This window comes from Dendrobates tinctorius, unplaced genomic scaffold, assembly GCF_039654945.1.
Source record: "Dendrobates tinctorius isolate UK_male_01 unplaced genomic scaffold, ASM3965494v1 ptg000046l, whole genome shotgun sequence".
In the NCBI taxonomy this organism is placed as follows: domain Eukaryota; kingdom Metazoa; phylum Chordata; class Amphibia; order Anura; family Dendrobatidae; genus Dendrobates; species Dendrobates tinctorius.
In genome coordinates, this window is record NW_027361714.1 from 32,316,807 (window position 1) to 32,340,714 (window position 23,908).

The following is a 23,908-nucleotide window of genomic DNA, read 5'->3' on the forward strand; positions in this document are numbered from 1 at the left end:
TGACGCCTCAGGTTTCGGGTAGGAGCAGTCCTTTCCCAGGAGATACATAGGGAGGAGCATCCTTTTCTCTACCGGAGTAGAAAGCTATCTTCATGTGAAAGGAATTACTCAGTCGTAGAGAAGGAGTGCTTGGCTATAAAGTGGGTGTTGGACACGTTACGGTACTATCTGGGGGGACGTAACTTTAGATGGATATCTGACCATGCCCCACTCAAATGGATGAGGGAAACAAAGGGTAAAAATGCTAGGGTCACCTTCTGGTTCTTAGCCCTGCAGGACTTCAGCTTCCATGTAGAACATAGGGCAGGAAAGCTACATGGTAATGCCGATGCCCTCTCAAGAATCCCTTGTCTAATGGGGGAAAGTGCCAAGCACTAAGGGATGTCACCGTACCTCTATATGTGTTTCAGGACCTGCAGTGATGTCACAGTCATGTGACTAGTCAGGTGATGGGTTCTTGGGTGTGGTTATACCTATATAATGTGGGCAACTGCTTATCAAAGTGCTGTATGTGGGGAGGGATAAGCCTTCTGTGTGTGTTGAGGCTCCAGAACCGAGCCTGAAGTACTGGACATTTGTACTTTGTTTTGCCTGAGCTAAAGGCTATTTCCTTTGTTCTGTTCTGTTTTATAGGTTTGTGAAGCAATAAACCCCATGAACTTTAAAAGGAACGTGCCTCCTGATTGCCACTCGTTGCCACTCGTTGCACCTGAGCAAGTACAATCCCTACAATATATTTAAAAAATACTTTACTTTGTTTCATTCGAGAAAATTCTAAAAGGTTGTTTCATCTTCTTAAACGGGCAAAACTACATAAGTTTTGTAAAAATAAACTACTTTGCAATTTAATACTCAAAATCCTGTCCATTCTCAAGAACAGAGAGATTTTTCATTTTATTCTTTACTGCTCTTTGCTTAGGTTACCGGCCACCATTGCAGTCAGTGCTGGCTGATCTCCTTGACAAGGATCTCAGTGTTTATTGCTGTAAGGCCATGTTCACAAATTCAGTATTCGTTCAGTATTTTACATCGGTATTTGGAAGCCAAATTCAGGTGTGGAACAGTCAGAGGAAATGTATACTAGCAACTCGTCACCACTTTTGCATTTTTCACCCACTCCTGATTTTGGTTTCTAAATACTGACTAAATACTGAATGTGTGAATGTGGCCTAAAGCTTGAAAGCACTGCTGTGAAGCTGGCTGGAACTCTAGATCCCCTATGCTCCTTTGGAGAGATAGCAGTTTATGTCGCTTGTTCGAACAGTGAAACATTAGGGCTGTGTGCCCACGTTGCGTTTTTAAGTGTTTCAGCAGTGGCAAGGCCACCGCAGAAACGCTTAAAAAACGCTAGTTAAAATTCATCCCATACAATCCTATGTGATTCCCCAGTTGCTGTGCTAATGCTGTGGATTTTTCCGCTGCGGAGTCCCAAGCATACTCATTAATTTTGCGGAAAAGTATGCGTTTTTAGCTATTTTCTAGAAGACTGGGGACGCGCGGAAAAAAATGCATAAAAAATGCGCGTAAAACACGCAAAAAATGCAAGGAAAAAAACGCGCGTTTTCTGGGAAGGAGTCCGGTTTTCATGCAGAAATTTTCTGCATACGTGGGCACATAGCCTTAGAAGCGCACCGCCTCCCAGTAGGCAGGAAGTTGGGAGGAGGACAGCAGCGTGCTCCTGAAGAATGATCTTGGGACAACTCCTTTACTGATAGACACCTCTGTACGGTTTGACAAAATTGCACATGGATTGGTACATTGTAAAGGGCATGTACTGTAAAAACTGTACAGGTCAATTAATAACTTATTAAAGACTTTTATTTTGTTTCACAGATGCTCAAAAGGCAGTATCTTTTTAATTCAAATATTTATTTTTCAAAATGATTAGCTCAAAAATCATTCAGGTCCGGATAGATAAAGTTGTTCTTGTACAGGAAATAAGCCAGAATTTGTCCTCCACAAATCATTGCAGTCAAACCAATGCCTAAATATTGTAAAAGAAAAAGAGCAGTTATTTAAGCAATTCCCTAATTAATTTACAAGACTGTGTTTGTATGTATGTTATATTTGAAGGAAAGCAATTGCTATTTTACAATTAAGTATCATGCATTATAGATGGTCAATGATTAACAGTAGATGGTGCTGTGTTGCATAAAATAAAAGATGTGCGTTATAAAATTATTTGAAACACGGAAGAGTCCTAACAAACCGACATGTATATCTACAATGAGCTCTATTATTTGATTCTGTGTGTCCTACTCTAACATAGAAATTAATGAGATCTTTTTCCAGTGTTTAAAGAAAATTGATGTATCCATAATACTTTTTTAAAGTGACCCTGACAGCTGATGTATGATCTCAGCCAAGTATGCATGACTCTGTAATACTGTGGTGTTCAGGGAAAATTAACTTAATAAGTTGCTGGGAGACTAGTGGGACATGTATCCCCCGGTGTTTCCTTCTCGCCCATTGCCATGGAGTGACAGGTATCTCCCAATAAACGCAAGGAGGTAGAAACCTATCAATCCAGGGTAGCTGGCAGGGAGAAATCATTTGGGACCCACTTATCTGACTACTCTTCAAAAGGAGTAAGTTCCCAGTTGCATTTCATCCCTATTTTCTGTGGGATGATGCTTTGTTTGAGAATCTCAATGCATGCTGGGATATTCAAAGCAAGCCTCATTAGAGCAAGGGACAGAGGCTGTTGCCACTCTCAGAGCCTCTGCCCTCTCCCTGAAATGAAGCATCATTAGTAGTGTTGAGCATTCCGATACTGCAAATATCGGGTATCGGCCGATATTCGCTGTATCGGAGTTCTGATACCGAGTTCCGATATTTTTACAATATTAAATACCGGAATCGGAAGTTCCCATAATGCAATGAGCCAGTTGTGTTAGCTATGTTAACTAATGGCATGGCTGTGATTGGCTGCTGAAATGATATCATCATGATGCGCGATCTGTGCGGGCCTGTAGTATATATGTAGTATGTATGTATGTTGTATGAATGTAGTATATATGAAGTATGTATATAGTATGTAGTATGTATGTATGTTGTATGAATGTAGTATGTAGTATGTATGTATGTATGTTGTATGAATGTAGTATGTATGTAGTATGTATGTATGTATGTTGTATGAATGTAGTATATATGTAGTATGTAGTGCACTCTCCTGTATTACGGCTCATTACTACTGATCTGAGCTGGAAATACAGAGCGCGCTGTGATTGTGCACATTGCACAGCATGCAGTGACACAGCATGTACTAGCCCTGGCCCTGAAACGAGCTTCACTGTTGATGCTTTGTTTCAGAGAGACGGCAAGGGCTAAGGGCTGTGACCGCAGCCTCTGTCTCCTACTTTGATGACGTTTTGTTTGAGTATCCCACCATGAACTGGGATTCTCAAGTGAAGCGCCATCACACAGGAAGTAGGAAAAAAGACAATAACAGTTAGTGTAGTTAGGGAACAGTAGAGAATGTTGAATGCAAGCTTTTTAGAAAATAGTTTAGATTACGGCATCAAATAGATAGGGATTTGGATTTAAATTTTTTTAGACCTCTGGACCACCCTTTAAACATACCTGGCTTAGATCATTAAGTCAATATCTGATACATGCTGTCCAGGATCACTTTAAGTACAGGGTAATTGTGATTGTCATTACTGTCATTTTACTGCTAATATTAAATGCTGATAATGAGTTCATATTATTTTATTGCGTTATAGACATATGTAACTCATAATTACTTATGGTTTTCCGATTTATGAACATAAATGTTGGCTGTTAGGAACTTTTAGTAACTTTTAAATAAGTTCTCAAGCAAATCTAATAATATAATAAAATATAATAATTTTTAATCCTACATAGTATATACAGTGGCTGGCAAAAGTATTCACAGCCTTGGCATTTTTCATGTTTTATCTCACAACCTGGAATTTCACTGTTTTTTTAGAGGATTTGGATCAGTTCATGTAAAGAACATGGATTCAACTGTGAACATTTGGTTGTCTTTTTTTCTGTGTAGCGAACACATTTACCTAGTCCAGTTTTTCCATCACCTAGCATGAGCCTTGCCACTTGGCTAGGATCTTGCTCTCCACTGTGAGGATAAGCAGCACTAGCACGCGGTTCCCAGGCTGCAACTGCCTCAGCCTCACTGAGAAGATGTTCCTTCATAATAAGCATCACTTTCACCAGCCTCTCCTGTAATTGGGCGACATATTTTATGCCGCTCTGGTGTGGTGTGACCTTGGCTTCACAGGTTTCCTTGCCGATATCCAGGAGCCCTCGCGGATGTCGACCATACAGGGGCTCAAATGGTGAGAACTCAGTAGAGGCTTGAGGGACTTCTCTAACTGTGAATAGCAGAAACAGAAGCAGATAGTCCCAGTTTTGCTGGTCCTTATCAATAACTTTCTTAAGCATCGCCTTTAAGGTCTTATTGAAGCCATCTGTCTGCAGATAGTAGACTGGGGATTGCAGCTGGTCAATCGGAAGGACCTTACACAACTCCCTCATTACATTGCTCATAAAAGGGGTTCCCTGGTCTGTCAAAATCTCCTTCAGCAGACCCATCCTAGCAAAAATATGGACAAGTTCCCGGGCGATTCTCTTAACCAAAGAGTTTCTTAGTGTCACTGCCTCAGTGTACTGGGTCGCATAATCCATGACCACTAGGAGGTATTGATGTCCTTGTGCAGACCGTGAGGGGTAAGCTAATTTATATAATGGGCTGACTTTTATGTGGACATCCATAGAGTGGGTGAGAGGATGTACACCTTATCTCCACCCCTGGGTGTGGTCTGGGGCTTAAATAGCTGGGATCCAAAGACAGTGTTGGTTCAGCAGGGATAAAGAGAGGATCTCTGGTGGTTTGTGTCCTGAACAGGAAAGACTGAACCTGTGTTGCTCCAAAGCAGGCAGCTCCTCGCAAATGTATGGACTGTGTTACAGCATTTTGTTTTCTTTGATGTTTTCCTATTTTTGCCTGGAGAGCTGTGTTTACTTTTCCTTTCTTGTTGGTTTATGTCACCATATAATAAACCAAATGAAGATTTAAAGAGACAATGTTCCTGTTTTCTTCCTCTGTGGACTGCTGAGTGAGTTGAACTATCACATCTGACAGACCATGTGACACTTAGATTGCACATAGGTGGACTTCCTTTGACTAAGATTGTGATTAATGAAGGTAATTGCATGCAACAGAAATTTTTAGGGGCTTTATTGCAAAAGTGGTGAATACATATGCCAACACCAATTTTGAGTAATTAAAGTTAGTAAATTTAATTTATGCCTATTTTTTCCTTCCTTTCATCAACTTAAGACTATTTAGTGCTGATGCATCACACACAAATCAGATTACAAAAATATTTAAACATATTATATTTAAAATTAGAGATGGGTGAACCCGAACAGTAAAGTTCGGCATCCTCACTGAACACCTACTGTTCAGGCACGTACACCAAACATGGACTTCACCAGGAAGTCCATGTTACTGTTCAGGTTTGGCTGCCCGAATACCGGGTGTTTGTCACACTGTTATGTGCATGACAGGCCAGCAAACTATGCTTCTGATCGGCGGTGAAATCATTCCCGCCGGTCAGAGAGCAGCAGTTCCCATGCTGTCAGAAGACAGCGTGAGCACTCAGCTGTAATCAGAGATATACATTTCACACTGGTGTCAGCTGATGGGACTACTGCTCCTATCATCCAACACCTGCTGCCGCTAATAATCATGAAAGCAGGAGAGGCTAACTGGAGTATTCATCAGTTGTCTACTGCGCTGTAAATAAATAATTTAAAAAACAAGCGTGGGTTCCCCTGTATTTTCATCCCCTGTATTTTTGATAACCAGACAAGGAAAATTCCCACCTGAGGGCTGCAACCCTGAGCTGTCAGCTTCAGCAAGGCTGGTTATCAAGAATAGAGGGGTCACCACTCCGCATTTTTTAACTATTTAAAATAATTGAAAAAAATGGCGTGAGGTCCCCCCCATTTTTTTCAACCAGCCTTGATAAAGCAGACAGCTGGGGGCTGGTATTCTCACATTGGTAAGAGGCCAAATATATTGCCCCCCAGCCTAAAAATAGCAGCCCACAGCTACCCAGAAAAGTTGCATCTGTCAGATGCGACAATTCAGATGCTTTGCCCGGTTCTTCCCACTTGCCCTATAACAGTGTCAATTGAGATTAATATTTGTGAGGTTGATGTCACTTTTGTATTGTCCGGTAACATCAAGCCCACAGATTACTAATGGAGAGGCGTCTATAAGACACTGATACATTACTAATCCTATAGATGTTTGATAAATAAAAACAAGGCCAGAATAAAGTGTTTTATTTGAATAAAACAAAACACACCTTTGCTTTTTTATTTAAAAATAACAAACATAGTTATACTCACCTAACGCCTAATTTCACTGAATCCGTTGTCTTCTGTAGGAAAATAAAAATAAAAAACAATATCCCTCACCAATTCGTCGTTCTATCCCATGCCATGTTCCATGTCTGGGGTTCATAAAATCATAGAATTGTAGAGTTGGAAGGGACCTCCTGGGCCATCTGGTCCAACCCCCTGCTCAAAGCAGGATTCGCTAAATCATCCCAGACATATATCTGTCCAGCCTCTGTTTGAAGACTTCTATTGAAGGAGAACTCACCACCTCTCGTGGCAGCCTGTTCCACTCATTGACCACTCTAACTGTCAAAAGTTTTTCCTAATATCAAATCTGTCTCCTCCCATTCAGTTTCATCCCATTGCTTCTAGTCTTTCCTTGTGCAAATGAGAATAAAGATGATCCTTCTACAACGTGACAGCCCTTGAGATATTTGTAGACAGCTATTAAGTCTCCTCTCAGTCTTCTCTTCTGCAAGCTAAACATTCCCAAATCCTGCAACCTTTCCTCATAAGACAGGGTTTGCAGACCGGTCACCATTCTGGACGCTCTTTTCTGAACTTGCTCCAGTTTGTTGATGTTTTTTTTTAAATGTGGTGCCCAAAACTGGACACAGTATTCCAGATGAGCTCTGACCAAAGAGGACTAGAGGGCAATAATGACTTCACGTGATCTAGACTGTATGCTTCTGTTAATACATCCTAGAATTGCATTTGCCTTTTTTGCTGCTGAATCACACTGTTGACTCATATTCAGTTTGTGATCTATTAGTATACCCAAGTCTTTTTCACATGTGCTGTTGCTTAGCCCTATTCCTCCCATTCTTTATATGCTTTTTTTCATTTTTATTACCCAGATGTAGTACTTTGCATTTTTCCCTGTTAAAAACCATTCTGTTAGTTGCTGCCCACTGCTCCAGTTTATTTATATCTTTTTGAATCTTCTCTCTCTCTTTTCTAGTATTAGCTGTCCCTCCTAGCTTTGTGTCATCAGCAAATTTTATCCGTTTACCCTCAATTCCTTCATCTAAATCATGAATAAAGATGTTGAACAATACAGGGCCCAGGACAAAGCCGTGTGGTAACCCACTTGAGACATTCTTCCAACTGGATGTGCAGCCATTTACGACCACTCTTTGGGTCCGATCACTAAGCCAGTTATGAATCCACCTAACAGTTGCCTTGTCCATTCCACACTTAGCCATTTTTTCAATAAGGATTGTGTGAGATACTTTGTCAAATGCTTTGCTGAAGTCAAGATATACTATATCTACAGCATTTCCCTGATCCACACAATCAGTGATTCTGTCATAGAAGGAAATTAAGTTAGTCTGACATGACTTATTAGTTACAAACCCATGCTGACTCTGTTTAATCACTTCATTCTTATCCAGGTACTTACATACATGTTGTTTAATAATTTGCTCAAAGATCTTTCCTGGTATAGAAGTCAGACTCACCAGCCTATAGTTGCCTGGGTCCACCTTCTTCCCCTTTTTGAAGATAGGAACAACATTTGCTCTTCTCCAGCCTTCTGGCACTTCTCCTGTTCTCCAAGAATTTTCAAAGATTATGGAGAGGGGTTCAGAAATTTCTTCTGCTATCTCCTTCAGTGCTTTATTTGGACCTGGAGACTTGAATTCATTTAGGTTAGCTAAGTGTTTCCTCACTATCTTTCTGTTTATAGATATCCTGGATTCTTCTATTCACAGTTGATGTTACATTTCCTTTCGGAGAGAAAACAGATGCAAAATAGGAATTTAAAAGTTCGGCCTTCTCTTCATCCTGTCTTACTATTTCATCATTTCCATCCTGTAAAAATCCTATAGCATCTTTGACTTTTCTTTTACTTTTGACATATCCCCAAAATCCTTTATTATTGCTTTGATGTCTCTTGCAAGCCTCAGTTCATTGTCAGCTTTAGATAATGATAAATAGTTTTTAACCTGGATGGTGCCAAGATGCGACCGTCCAGGCTGAGAACCACTGGTGACAACTGCTGCAAGCGCATACTCAGTGACGAGCAGAGACATCATCGAGGTTAACTTTGGTCACTGAGGCTGCATTTCAACAAGGTCTGGACTGCAGTGATCACAGTGAGATCTCGGCTAGCACCATGAGAAAAACTCCAAGATTCTGTATGGGGTTAAGGACAGGTTAGTTAGCCGGCCAAACAAGCACAGTGATACTGTTGTTTTTTAAACCAGGTATTGATAATTTTGACAGTGTTGACAGGTGCCAAGTCCCGCCAGAGAATGAAATTTCAATCTCCAAAAAGCTTCTCGGCAGAGGTAAATATGAACTGCTCTAAAATTTCCTGGTAGATGGCTGCGCTGACTTTGGTCTTGATAAAACACAGTGGACCTACATCAGCCTATGACATGGCTCCTCAAACCATCACTGATTGTGTAAACTTCACGCTAGACCTCAAGCAGCTTGGATTGTGTGCCTCCCCACTCTTCCTCCAGACTCTGGGACCTTGATTTCCAAATAAAATGCAAAATTTACTTTCGTCTGGAAACAACACCTTCTACCACTGAGCAACAGTCCAGTTCTTTTTTTCCTTGGCCCAGGTAAGACGTTTCTAGCATTGTCTTTTGGTCATGAGTGGCTTGACACAAGGAATTCCACACTTGTAGCCCATGTCCTGGATACATCTGTGTGTGGTAGCTCTTTGAGGCAATTTCTGTCCATCTGGCTCTGCTTGATTTAATTAGTTTTTAAGAACACAAATACAATAAACTAAACAATGATCACATCAGAAAGTAAAAATATTAGCAGAAACATATTTACCAATGGAGGTCCACCAGTGTGCCATAACAGGGAATTTGAGATTCACTACAAACAAAAATAGAAAATAAATTGTTAAATTTGGGTTCCATAGTTTCCCGTTCAGGGTTTAATTAACAATTGCATTCAAGTGTAACACCAGCTGTAAGGTGAGAATTGGAGTTTTAACTTGTGTTAGGCTCTGATGGCTTATTGTTAAAATTATTAACTAGAGCATGAAATGTGTTCACTAGGAACATCTCTCCAGTAATACTCAAAGAACTGCTGAATTTTGACAGATATCATTGCAATATATGTTAACTTTTCTCTATAGTAATATGTCATTTTGTAACAGTCTTCTATAAAATTACAGTACATGTCAGCATTGATCACACATGCAGCAGAAATTTTGCAACCGAAAATTCACCTATGTGATTATGGCTATTTCTTCAGCAAGTGTACAGATTTGTAAACAACACATTCAGACTCATATGTGAACCCTTACTAGTAATTGTATTGACTCATGTGGGTCTACATGCTTCATTGATTTAAAGAGACTATATTCTACAAGTGTGATCAAAATGATGTACCTGCATTAAAGAGGTTGTCTTCTACTTTAAAAGGTAATATTAAAGGGCCCACAATGGGGTATTAAATGAAAAGAAAACCTTATACTCACTTCACAGACAAATGCCGCTCCACTTCACATGGTTCGGTGCATCTCTCGGATCTCCTGGTATCAACATGAATCCAGGAGGGAATTAAATAAGGCTGGTTCAGAAGGTGAGTATCATTTTTTTATTACCCCAGCTTAGCCCTATTAACATTCACTTTAGAGTATGGGACAATCCATTTAATCAGCATTTACTGGGTACGATAAGGTTATTGTTCTAAACATTCAGATGTTTGGCAATTGGTATTAGAGTGATTGCTTTAGTTGTTTTTGATTCAGACGGCGCTAGCGCTATAAACGTGTCGCAATTTTCAGTGGCCTCTGTTCACACGGGATGCATTCTAGTTAGCACTGGGCAGCTCCCCTATATGGTGTTACTAAGAGGTTGTGAACCAGAAGCCCTGCATTCCCTGTGTGAACACTGCCACATGCGGATTATTTTTCTGCACTGGTGTACCACACGGCCAATCCCTGATTGTAGGCTGGCTATTTCATTTGGAATTATTGCACCTGTGCAGTTGCCATTTTACTTGGGTCTGCTGCACCCTGGTGAGTGCAGATGTATTTAAGGCCCTGTCACACTTAGCGATGTACCAGCGATCCCGACCAGCGATATGACGCGGTCAGGATCGCTGGTACATCGCTAAGTGGTCGCTAGTGAGCTGCCACACAGGCAGATCTCACAGCGACATAGCAGCGGTCGGGGGTCGCTACTTACCTGTCACACCAGGCGATCCTGCATCCTCCCGCCCGGCTCCACGCTCGTCGCTCGACGTCACAGCAGGAAGCGCCGCAGGAAGCTGACGACGAGAAACAGTCCTGGACGTTCTCGCGCGATCAGCGTTAACCTGCGGGGGAGCCGGTCGTAGGTAAGTATCACACACAGCGATATCGCTAGCAATATCGCTATAACGTCACAAGTTATAGCGATATTGCTAGCGATATCGCTTAGTGTGACATGCCCTTAAGGCCTGTCTGGTTTCACCACCAATTGGAAGCAGCAATCCTAAAAGTCAATAGAGGCAATTTACATATTTAATTTCCCAGAGAAGCATTACATGGCCTGTAAGCCTCCTTACACTGACATGCCAGGTATGTCACTCTCCATGAAGGGAAACATTACCCCTTCGATCTCGACCTGCTTAAACAAAACAGTCAACACTATTAGCCCAGAATATATTTGTTAGACAAAAGTGGTAGAATAAGTTCTTTAGGAGTGAAAAAAAAATTCTGAGGTGCTAAGTAGATGTTTGCTATTTCTCCTTGCTACTGGGGAGCTCAAGCAAATCTTGATATTTTCTGTCATACTCATAACCCCATCCATATCGCTAACTGGATTTCTGAGCCTTCTGGCAAGGTCATCTTGCTACATGTCATTACTGCCACCAACCGTTGGCAGCAGTGTGATGTGTTGTTTACTGCTGCGGCCACATTGACTGTGATGTTTTTGCTGATAGAGACTATGGAAACTGGCAGGTGACATGGGGAGCCGCAAAAAGGAGAAGCAGCCCACAAGGGGTTTACTAAAAAGCAACTGCTTTAAATTCGGTATAATTTTAAAGTCCTAGGAGCTGCATGTCACAGGGGCTCTATGATAGCTTTGCAGCTATTAACAGGGCTTTCATTACAGTCTACGGCCCTGTTTGAGGTATGCACTGACAGGGCCATAGACTATAATAGTACACGCAGAGAGAATGTGCAATCGCCGTGCACCATATTCGGACATATGCACCTACTGGAGGTGGACACTCAGACGCAGTCTACTATGATTAAATGTCAGCCTCCAGTAGTCGTACACTCTTGAAAATGATGTACAGCGAACGCACGTCCGCTCTGCTGGCACCATTATAGTCTATTGGTACATATGTCCGAATGTCATTTGGGGAAGGGGGGTTTGGCATAAAACCTAAGAGGCCACTGAACGCATGCCTGAATGCAGTGTGAAAAAACTCTTAAACATTACAACATTACAAAGCATTACACTCCTTACTATAGTCTGCAGATAAATGAGGAAAAGGCATGGAATTGTGGAAATTACAGGGTCGATAGACATTTTAATGGCATGCAAGTAAAGAGAAAATGAAAATAACATTTTCATAATATCTCAATATACTCCGTATCGAGCAGTGCTGGTGTCATCACTTGGCACATTCTGGCAAGTGCCGGGACCTTAGACAAATGGGAGAGTCCACTCGCCATCAGGGACACTGGCACGCTATGGGGCACGTAAATCAGGGGAGCCTGCTGCCAGCGCTTGCACCGGCCCTCCTCAAATACTCACCTCTTCCTATTCTCCACAGCTCCAGTCTCTTCAGCATCTTCTGACTCCTTGCGATGTCTCAGGGCACAGAGCACAATGATGTCACTACAGCGCACCCTCTGCAAAGCATTGCAGAGAGCTATAAGATACTGAAGATACTGGAAATGCGAGGAACGAGGAGAGGTGAGTATTTGATTATTTTTTTATGTATGGAGCACTATGTGGGGTCATTATACTGCATAGAACACTATGTGGGGCCATTATACTGTATGGCACAATATATGGTGACCATTATACTGTATGTATAATTATATGGGGTCATTATATACTGTATGGAGCATTATATTGGACCGTTATACTGTATGGAGCATTATATGGGGCCATTATATACTAAAAGGAGCAATATATGGGGCCGTCTGCATGGCCTACATGTACTACTATATACTATATATAGAGTTGTGTTAGCACCACGCTGGCTTTCCAGCGGGTCAGTCCACTTACCCGCGCTGCAGTTGGTCCCTCTCCCCTTCATGCTCCGCATGCTTCCAGCAGCACTTCCAGCCGGGCTCCTGGCCATGTTCTAAGGGCACGCGCACTCCCACCCTCTTAAAGGGCCAGCACGTGCACTTGCTGTTTTCTCCTCAGCCAATGGGTTTGAGGCATTATGTATATATTGCTTCCTATCCACACGGGAGGTGCCTGAGCTACCTTCCTGCTATAGTCGATGTTGTGTAAGGTCACACACCAGTGCAAGTCCTGCCTGCTGTACTCTAAGTACAAATCCTACATGCTGCATTCTGAAGCAAATCCTGCTTGCTGCACTCTGAAGCAAATCTTGCTTGCTGCACTCTGAAGTCAATTCTGCCCACTGCACTCTGAAGCATATCCTGCTAGCTGCACTCTGATGCAAACCCTGTCTCTGACAAAAACTCTGCCTGCTGCACTCTGACACAAGATCTTCCTGCTGCTCCATCCAGCCTGTTCTTCGGGTCCAGCTGCTGCATGACCTTTGGTCTGCCCTGGAGTGGTACCTGATGTTCATCAGGAGCCAAGTCTAACCTCACCTTCAGAGACTCTTGTGAGGTGATCGCTTAGTCATGCCCCTCCAGGCTCTCCACAGTCCGTGGCACAGTGGTTCCACAAACCACGAACATGACAAGTTATATGGTGCCCGTTATTCTGTATGGAGCGCTCTATGGGGCCCATTGTACAGTATGGAGCATTTTATGGGGCCATTATACTGTGTGGAACATTATATTTGGCCCATTATACTGTATGGAGGACTATATAATGCCCATTATACTGTATGGAGGACTATGTGGTGCCCATAATGCTGTATGAAAGACTATATTGTGCCCATAATACTGTATGGAGGACTATTTGATGTCCATAATACTGTATGAAGGACTATGTGGTGCCCATAATACTGTATGAAGGGCTATACTGTCCAGTCTAATATGAAAAGTGTGCAGTCACTATGTGTGACTGCAGACTTTTGAATCCCCCCAGCGCATGCACTGAGCACTGCTAGGATTCACCGTTTTCTAAGCTATTATAGAATTTACAAGTCATGTAAGAAGTAAGTGAAATCTTTGGAATTGTACTATACCTATATTTCTTATCTGTGCATAATGAATTGTTTTATGTGATAAATGGGCTCACTGAAACTCTTTCGCATGGGGCACACGAAACCTGGAACCTGACCTGGTATAGAGTATGAAAACTTCACAAAGAAATATATTTACCTGCACTCCTTGGCCATCAAGAAGTTATTTATGATTACCTGACGAATGTTCTGCCCTGCTGAATGCCCTTGGGCATGCAAATCATCAAGGTCCACTGCTAGCAGCTCCCTTTGCAATTGCCGAGCAATGACATCAATTAGAAACAAGTACTGAGACATTGTAGGCCATGGTGGCACATTTAGGCCACACAAGCGGATCACAGTAGCATGAGCAACATGCAGTCTGGTGTTGTCATGTTGCAGCTCCTGAAATACTTTGAAGAAATGATAGTACCATTGGTTCCACGACCAAATCAATATAACGATAAGCGATAAACTTTGTGTGTATCTGGAATGAAGACAAGAGGGGTCCAGCTACTTTACATTATGTTACAGTACACCATAATCATGGGAGTGGGACTGGTGAGATGCTCCTTCATAAAGGCTTCTTCATGCAATACCCACATGATCTCCAGACCTATCATCAGCTATCAATGCATCCAAGAGAAAAGCGAGGAAGATAGACCTTCATTTAAGTCTCCATTGCCGTATTTCTTTGAGCCATGAGAACCTTTAAGAGCTGGAATCATGACTCTTAGCTCAATGTCATTCAAACACTTTCTGATGGTTTTTGTAGAAAATGTTTGATGCCATAGGCTTTGTATGTGACATCCAATTTCACTTGTAAAACAGGCTGTATCAATCGTGGAACTAGTGGTATGGCCATTTTTCAAAAGTGTCTCAGGAACCGTTTTTCAACACACCAGGCCCCATGTTGCTTGTGCTACTGTGAGCCGTCTGCATGGCCTACATGTACTACCATGGCCTGTAGTGTCTCCTGACTTCTCCCAGCAACATATCTTGATGCATTCTGAGTAACAGAATATGGCAGAACATTCCTGAGACAACCATTAATAACCTCTTTGATAGCATGTTAAGACGTGTGAGTACATGTATGTATACATGTGATGCTCATACTCAATACTGAATAAATCAAGAATTTTGAAAATGTTGTTTTCTTTTGTTTTCAACATTTGCATTTCATTAACAAGTCTATCAATCCTGTGAATTTCATAGTTCCACAAATTTTCCTTCTTGGTGTTTCAATGTCAATGTTTCGGAGTGTATTTATTGATCATTCTAAATTATTTCTAATTTTTTGCTGTAGTTATGATCTTATTTAATAAATCCTAGTATGACTTACCCAGTGATGTCACTGTGACGTGAATCACAGTTACCGTGCAACCGTAGTCCCAAATCCATTCCTCCACAAGTAAAACAAATAGGATGCTGCTAACCAGAAATGTGGTTTCCAGGGAAATCAAATTTGCTACAGTCATAGAGATATAAAAATATAATTAAAGTTTTGAGCTATAAGTCCTCAAATTAATAATAGTGTTCACTGAAATGATATAACTATATCACAGCAGCAAATTTAGGTAAATGGTCCCCAACAACAGTTTACCAATATTGATAGTCAGAAATCTTTGATATATTAATTATTATTATTATTATTATTATGCATTTATATAGCGCCATTTATTCCATGGCGCTTTACATGTGAAAAGGGGAAATATAGACAAGTATAATAAACATGTGTAAGACAAGGGACACACAAGTACATAAGGAGAGGGGACCCTACCCGCGAGGGCTCATAGTCTATTAATAAATATTATCACTTAGCAAATTAAAGTAAACTGTCACTTTTTTATTGGCAGAATGAAATTTAGGTCACATTCACACGTTCAGTATTTGGTGAGTATTTTACATCGGCATCTGTAAGCCAATACCAGAAGTGGGTGATCACTGCAGAAGTGGTGACGTGATACTATTATACTTTTCCTCTGATTGTTCAACTCCTGATTTTGGCTTACACATACTGATGTAAAATACCGAATATGTGAAAATGGCTTTATACAGTTTCTGGGGCGCTAATTTAAAAATGAAAAAGAACGTTAAATATGACTCTGCCATTTTTCCAAACAGGGCTGTTCCCACTTAGCATGTTATTGTAACCTATCCACAGGTTAGTTGCGCTGTACTTGACTAGCTCCTGCTATCCCACAGACTAGAGTTGTTCTAACCTGTAGTTCAAATACCGATGGGGCTATGCTTCACGGTGTCAAGGGGTACATAACGGGACAGAAAAAAAGAGGTCCTATTGTGACTTTGAACCAGCAATGTTCTGTCACTAGTTGAAAAAGATACTAATGACCAAGCAACACAACATGGGGTTAATTGCAAATGTTTTGGAAATATTATTATTCTGGTGAATGAGTCCCAAAGGAACAAGTCTGTTGTATTAACTGTGCTGTCCTTCTATCTGCCCACATGATCCCTATTGGACTGTCTCTACAAAGGAGCCTATTACTAAGGATACGTTCATACTGGCAAGTAGTATCCAACGTTTCTATCATGCGAGAGAATTGGATGCTATATGCAAATGACCATAAGCTCAAACGCTGCTGGTGCAGAAAGGATGAAGAACTTAATTTCTCCATCTTCTCCATTGTTTGAGTCTGCGTATATTGAACTGCCATTGGAGGACATACGAATGCAGTCCGATGTTTTGCACACACTCATAGACTTGTATCAGTGTGCCACGCCTGATATATGCTACCGATAGCAGCATGCAGCGATTTTTTTTCTCCTTCTGACTTGGCACGAGGAAAAAAAATTCTAGTCGGCACTGCTTCATAGTGCAGTATAGCATTGCATAGAGTGCTTATAGATCGAACATCAGATAGTGCTTGCCCGAGTTATACGCTGGCTATTTGCTAGTGTGAGCGAACCCTAAGGCTATGTGCACACGTACCGGAACTCTCGCGGAAATTACCGCGAGAATTCCAGAGTTCCATTCCGCGGGAAAATCGCATTTTAAATTCCCGCGATTTTCCCACGGAAAAAATAGCATTTTGCAAGCGTATTTAGCTTGCAAAATGCTAGCGTTTTCCAAGCGATCTGTAGCATCGCTTGGAGAACTGATTGACAGGTTGGTCACACTCGTCAAACATAGTGTTTGACAAGTGTGACCAACTTTTTACTACTGAGGCCGCCTATGCAGCATCAATAGTAAAAGATAAAATGTAAAAAAAATAAAAAATGGTGTTATTCTTACCTTCCGGCGTCCCGCGCAGCCGTTCCCAGTAATCCTTTGCGAAAATGCCCACGATGACGTCCGTTCTCGCGGGATCGTGATGTCTCGCGGTAATTCGCGATGACGTCGCGCGAATGACCGCGAGACTTCGCGATCCCGCGAGAACGGACGTCATCGCGGGCATTTTCGCAAAGGATTACTGGGAACGAGAGCGTGGAGAGAAGCGGAAAGGCTGCGCGGGACGCCGGAAGGTAAGAATAACAATATTTTTTATTTTAAATTCTATTTTTTACAGGGATATGGTACCCAAAGCCCGGAGGACAGTCTCCTCTCCTCCGGATCGTGGGTACCATCCGCAAATGTTCTGCTTACTTTCCGCATGGTGTGCACAGCCACATGCGGGAAGTAAGCGGAACAATGCATTCCTATGGGTGCGGGATCGCCGCAATTCCGCAAAATTAATGAGCATGCTGCGGTTTTTACCGTGAAGCGATTCCGCCGCGGTAAAAACCGCAGCATTAGCACAGCATTGTGGAATCAAATAGGAATGCACGGGATGCTTATTTTTCACGTTTTCGCGGCAAAATCGCGTGGTTAAAACCGCCGCGGAAACGTGAAAAAAACGCCTCCTAACTAGACACCGTACTACCTGGTGATTGTTTGTGCCGATATCACCAGGGCTAAATTGCCTTTCTTGAGAGACAGAGGAAACTTGGTGCCATCTTGAATCCCAGCCATAAGTTTATTTGTTACTAAGCATACATGCAATTTTTGCACTAGAAATGTTGTACCATTGCTCTTTTCCTGCTGCAGAATGGAGATTATGATAAAATGTATTATTCCATAACATGACAGACATCAACTGCACACTCCCAACTGTGCCTATTGGCCGACTCTTTGGCATATATATAAAATAATGGGATCTCTTTTATTGACGTGAAAAATAAATGTGCATGTTATGCTGTTGTCATTGTCAAATCTGTCAGATTGCCAACCGAAGCTCCAATTGCTTTCTTAAAAGGCACACTGTTTCCATTTTTTTACAATCGGTGATACTTGGCCTGAAGAGGCTGAAGAACACAGCGATCGAGAATAAACAGAGTAGTGGTGGCCTTCACTTCATTTATATGGAGCACTGTAGAGCTTTGGGTTCAGAATTTGTAGCATTCTAATCACTGTGGAAAGGTTATAACTTGCTAAGGTCGGACAAGCCTTTCAACTTCCATATCTACCTGAGTCAGAAGTTAAGAAGTACACTGCTATTTTCATGTTTGCATATTAATAAGTTCATTCACTAGCTTCAATACAGTTTAATATATACATATGCTTCATTACAAAAAAGTCTTTAATTTCTTTAGCCCCTGAAGGCACCATGAGATGTAGTTAGATCATGGTATACCTTTAGTTAGGTCAGCAAGATGTACCTCCATGTTGTAGTGATAAACCTGTGTATTGTAGAGAAGCAAATCCATCCATCTAGCCCTTTAATTACCATGGTCAAGAGTGCCCGTGACATCTAAGCGGTTAGATGGTGGGAGCCCGGAGTGTCAATTCATTGTTTTAGCAACCTGAGATTTAAAAATGTCCTCTAAATCTAAAGTAATAATCCACTGTACTACATTAGTAGTGCAATATATTATACTGCAAAAGAAATAAATGTAACTTTAAGTCTCCTTATGGTTTAAGAGCTATCTCAGAAAAAATGTGTTAAATACTTAAAGGTATTAAAAGTAAAAAATAATTAAAAAATCATTGAAACAACTTTTTTAGATGAAAACAAGCTCTTAAAGGGAACCTGTCACCAGTTTGTTTTGTGACATAGCAGTTAAAAATATCACTTTATTCAGTGTATCCACTGCATTGCCTAAATTCTTATATAACCCCCTGACTCCCCTTGTATAGTCCTGAAAACATTTTTAATTTCTCCCGCACTGTATGGTAATCTTCTAAGTCAGGTTCGATGGGCATTGTTTCGGGTTTCTGCATCCCTGCCACCAGATTCTGCTCGCCATGCTCCTGACATGATAGCAATCCACATTACCATGCATCATATCGCACCTGTGCAGAAATATCGTGTTTTGTGCCTGCACGGTATGCTTTGCCCAACTGCGGGCAAAGCCTAGAAACAGAAATGCGCATGCGCTGGTAAACGTAGTTCCGATACATGAGCTGGAAGTATGTGTGCACATGACACCTCTGTTTTTCGGCTTTGCCCGCAGTTGGGCAAAGCATACTGCACAGGTGTGAAACGCAATATTTTTGAGCAGGCACAAGAAGTCACATCGTGATGTGAATGATGCAGGAGGCGCCATCCACGAAGTAGGATGGCAAGCAACAGCCAAATTGGAAGGATTAAGAGGCCCGAAACCACGCCCATCGTACCAGACTGAGATTACCATACAGCGCAAGAGAAATTAAAAAGCTTTTTTGAGAGTATACAAGGGGAGTCAGGGGGTTATACAAGGATTTAGGGAATGCAGCGCAGATGCTGAATAAGGTGATATTTTTAGCTGACATGTCACAAATCTGGTGACATGTTCCCTTTAATATTATTTAAACATAAATGGTATCTCCACTGCTATAAAGACCCTATGTCATGATCCAAGAAGGGGTTTCGCTTTGGCCCGTCCTGGTCAGACAGGGGGTTAATTGTTTCTGCCTCTCTCTGGCAGAGGGTGGCTATTTAATGCTCACTGGACCTAGGTCTGGTGTCAGTTATACTCCTGCCCTCGGCTGAGTTAGTTAACCTCTTGTGTACGTGTGCCTTGTGCCTGATAACTTGTTGCTTGTTTGATTTTGATCCGGTTGTGTCCCTGTTACGAGTTCTGCCTGTCCCTCTTGAACTGCACCACCCTCTCGTGTATGACTCTCTGCTTGTGACTTGACTATTCTTTGCTCGTCCCTTTGGTACCGCACCACCCTCTCGTGTATGACCTCTGCTTGTCTGACCTGCGTTTTCCTCTCCTCTACTACAGTATTCCTGCAGTAGGTACATTACATCATCTGCAGTAGTAGGACGCTAAGTCCCACCCCTGCAGTCACATGATCGTATGTCCTGGCACTCCTTACTATTTTCCGTGCCTCAGGTCCTGTCTGCTTAAACCTTCACTACAGTATTGGGCCCCGTGCTCTCCCGCAGTGTGGGTAAGTCACCCTGCTCAGCCGTGGCAGTTGCCGACACTGACAGGATCCTGACACCCTAATAAAATAAATATCATATTTTTTACATTACAAGGTAAAAGATGCAAAAATAGCAAAAGCAAAGAAAAACAATGTCAAAATTACTGCTTATGTGAATTGTACCTCCTATAAAAACAGAATAAAGCCAAACATTCCACAAAAAAAGCCAGTTCTAATATGGTGAAATCAGCAATAAAGAAGAATAATGGCTGTACAAAAAAAATCAAAGGATTTATGCTAAAAAATGCTTTTTTGAATAAGATAGAAAAACATAATATGATTGTAATGAGGTGCAGAATAAAGATAACAAGTCCATTATGCCGCATGGTGAATTACGTAAAATAATTTAAAAATTACATTTTTTAACCCCTTCACTCACAAGCCTGTTTTCACCTTCGTAACCAGGCCACATTTTACAACTCATACCTATGCAACATTATGAGGTAATAACTCTTCAACATATGAGAATGTTTTTTGTGACATGTTGTACTTCATGCTAGTGGTAAATTTTGTTTGTTATGATTTGTTATAGAAATATCACAAATTTTAAAAATAAAATCTGAAAAGTTAGCCATTTTAAAACTTTTAATTTTTATGTCTTTAAACCAAATAGTTATGCCTCACAAAATATAAATAAATATAGCATTTACCACATGTCTACTTCTCATCAGTGCCATATTTTAAACAAAAGTTTTTTTTGTTACAAAGTTAAAAGGTTTACAGTTAATCAGCAATTTTTCAGTTTTCCAGCAAAATTTATATAAACAATGTTGCTTTAACCTCAAATTTTTCACAAGGGTAATATGAGAAAATGGATCATACAATTTGTTGCGCAATTTCTCCTGACTACAATGATATCCCATATGTGATGGAAAACTACTGTTTGGGCACATGGCAAGGCTAAGAATTGAAGGAGTACCATTTGACTTTTGGAGCACAAAATTCGATTGAATAGGTAGCGGACTCAATATCACATTTGCAGAGCCCATGATGTGCCAAAACAGTGAAAAACCCCAACATTTGCAGCCCTCAAGAGATTTACAGAATTGTATAAAATTGGGCAGAATAAATGGAAAATTGCCATTTTTTCAACAAGAAAAAGTTGCTTTGGCCCAATGTTTTTAATTTTTAAAAGGTATAATAGGATAAAATTTATTGCACAATTTCTCTTAAGTATGCCAAAACTCTGTATGGGGTCGAAAACTCTTTTTGATGCACAGTTCAAGCTCATAAGGGAAGAAGAGCCATATTGAAGTTGATTTTGCTGAGCCCCTGAGGTGCCAGAACAGCAGAATCCCTCCACATGTGAATTGATTTTACAGACTACACCCACAAATGAATTAATCTAGTGGTGCACTAAGCATGTTTACACCACATGTGCTTCACAGAATCTTATACCATTGGGCGGTGAGGAAAGAATAATTACATTTTTACCTAAAATATTGTTTTAGACCCTAGTTTTTACTTTTTATAAAGGATAATAGGAAAAAATGGACCTCACAGTTTTTTGTGAAAATTCTCCTGAGTACGCCAATACCCTACATGTAATGGAGAAATACTTTTCAGGCACACTGGAAAACTCAGAAGGGTTAGAGCACCCCATTATAGTGCAGATTTCGCTGTTGTGGTTTACCATGACCCACTGGAAGACCCCTTGTGGTGCCAGAACAGCAAAATCCCCCCATAAGTGACCTCATTATACAAACTACACTTCTCAATGAGTTAACTAAGGGTATAGTGATTATATTGTCACCACAAGTGTGTTACAAAAACTTATACCATTGACAGTGAAGAAAAAATAATTTCCTTTTTACCACACACATTTTGTTTTAACCCGAGACTTTACATTTTCACACAAGAAATGGGTAACTATGGCACTAAAATCCATCATACAATTTCTGCTGAAGGTGGCAATACTCCATATACAGTAAGTACTGCTTAGCCACACAGCAAGACTCAGGAGGGCAGGAGTGCAATTTGATTTTTGGAGAACAAATTTCCATAGAATAGTCTGCAGACTCCATTTTCAGAGTCAATAAGTGCCAGAATAGCTAAAAAAAAAGAAGTGACTGCATTTTGGAAATTACACTCCTGTAGCAATTTATCTACAGGTATAATGACAATTTTGACTCCATGGGGTTTTTTTCAGAAAAAACGGCAGTGGATGTTGCTGAGTGAAAATTGCAAATCATCCATTGTAGTGCATGTACATTGTAGTGTCCAGGACATTGTAGTGACCGCACATTATGCCCAGCTTGTGTTTCTGGGGACATGCACCCATAATCTAGGTGGGCTCTCATTGCTACAGAAATGCCAAATATGTGGACCTATAATATGGTTTAGGCACACCAGGGAGCTCAGAAGGGGGGGCATTTGAATTTTGGAATGCAGAATTAGCTGGATTTCTTTTGGGGGATGAGGAGTCATTGTGCATTTCTAGAGCCTTTGTGCTACCAGTAATGTGGAATACCTCTATTGACAGATGATGGACTTGAGTGGAGACTTGCTTTTATGTGGATTTTGTTGAAGCTTTTATTGGGAACATTTTGAAAAACATTTGCTTCTCATTTATCCTGCACTCTATGCTGAGCACCTACTTTGAGGTTTCCAATTAAATCTCCAAGTGACATGATTCAGATGAAACCCCCAAGTGATCCATTCACTATAAGGAGGCAGCTGAGTTTCTCTAGTTTCCGTCTGGCCTCTGTTCAGTGGTGTCCTTCTTTTCAGAGGTGCACAAAACTATGGTTGAATGCACTTTTATGCACACTTAAAAATACTGACACCACCGTATCATAGAACAGATGGCATCCACAGTGTCACCATGTGCCTCATCATAGGGAATCTTACATTGGGGTTTCAGTCTGAATAACGTATTAATAAGATTTACATAGAAACTTAAGCACGGAGCCAGGATAAATGTGAAAAACTGCAATCTTTGGGAGGCAGAATGAACAAATCAACAGCAGGTCAACAATTTGTTCTGTTTATTTTTTATGCCATTTTTCATGTGGTATCAGTGATAAGACAACTTTATTCTTTGGGATTACAGCAACACCAGATCTATATATTTTTTTCTGTTTGGCTTCTATCACACACTATAAAAAGACTTTTTTTTCCAAAGAAAAGTTTTTGTATCGCTATATTTTTAAAGCTATAATTTTTCTATACTTCTGCCTCCAGAATCATGTGGGGGCTTGTTTTTTATGGGACGAGTTGAGATTTTGCCAGAGAATATGGGAAGCAAGGTGTGCCACAGTCCGCGCTGCTGAGTCCACAAAATCTCCAGTAAAATGATATGAAGACCTTCATAAAAATTGCAGTGGAAACATTGCCAAAGTATCCAGACATAGTAATAACTTTTCGATTAGAATTCTCTGTAGTTTCAATGCTTCATCTTTCAGAGAAATGTTCTGCTTGTCCCCTTATGTTGTGAGGTCAAGAAACTTTTCAAAGTGCTTTTGAAAAGTTTCTTGACCTCACAACATAAGGGGACAAGCAGAACATTTCTCTGAAAGATGAAGCATTGAAACTACAGAGAATTCTAATCGAAAAGTTATTACTATGTCTGGATACTTTGGCAATGTTTCCACTGCAATTTTTATGAAGGTCTTCATATCATTTTACTGGTGATTTTGTGGACTCAGCAGCGCGGACTGTGGCACACCTGGCTTCCCATATTCTCTGCCAGTTTTTCCACGTTGGAGTGGTCGGTGGAGGTCCTGCAGCAGCTGATACTGTGTTATGTCTTCAAGCCAGTTGTGGGTCACACAACTGGAATAGGTGAGTGGTACTGCATTACACCACTCACAT

The 23,908-nt window shown here is 41.0% G+C and overlaps 1 protein-coding gene across 1 annotated transcript in view; it reads right to left on the reverse strand.

Moving 5' to 3' along the window:
• Positions 1 to 1,852: 1,852 nt before the first annotated feature.
• Positions 1,853 to 23,908, reverse strand: part of TMEM244 (transmembrane protein 244) — a 68,733-nt gene continuing 46,677 nt past the window's right edge. The window contains exons 5-7 of the mRNA XM_073576134.1: positions 15,023 to 15,148; positions 9,187 to 9,231; positions 1,853 to 1,984 (exon numbers count right to left, since the gene is read on the reverse strand). Coding sequence (XP_073432235.1) covers positions 1,890 to 1,984; positions 9,187 to 9,231; positions 15,023 to 15,148 — 266 coding nt within the window. The 3' untranslated portion in view covers positions 1,853 to 1,889. The remainder of the gene's footprint in view (positions 1,985 to 9,186; positions 9,232 to 15,022; positions 15,149 to 23,908) is intronic.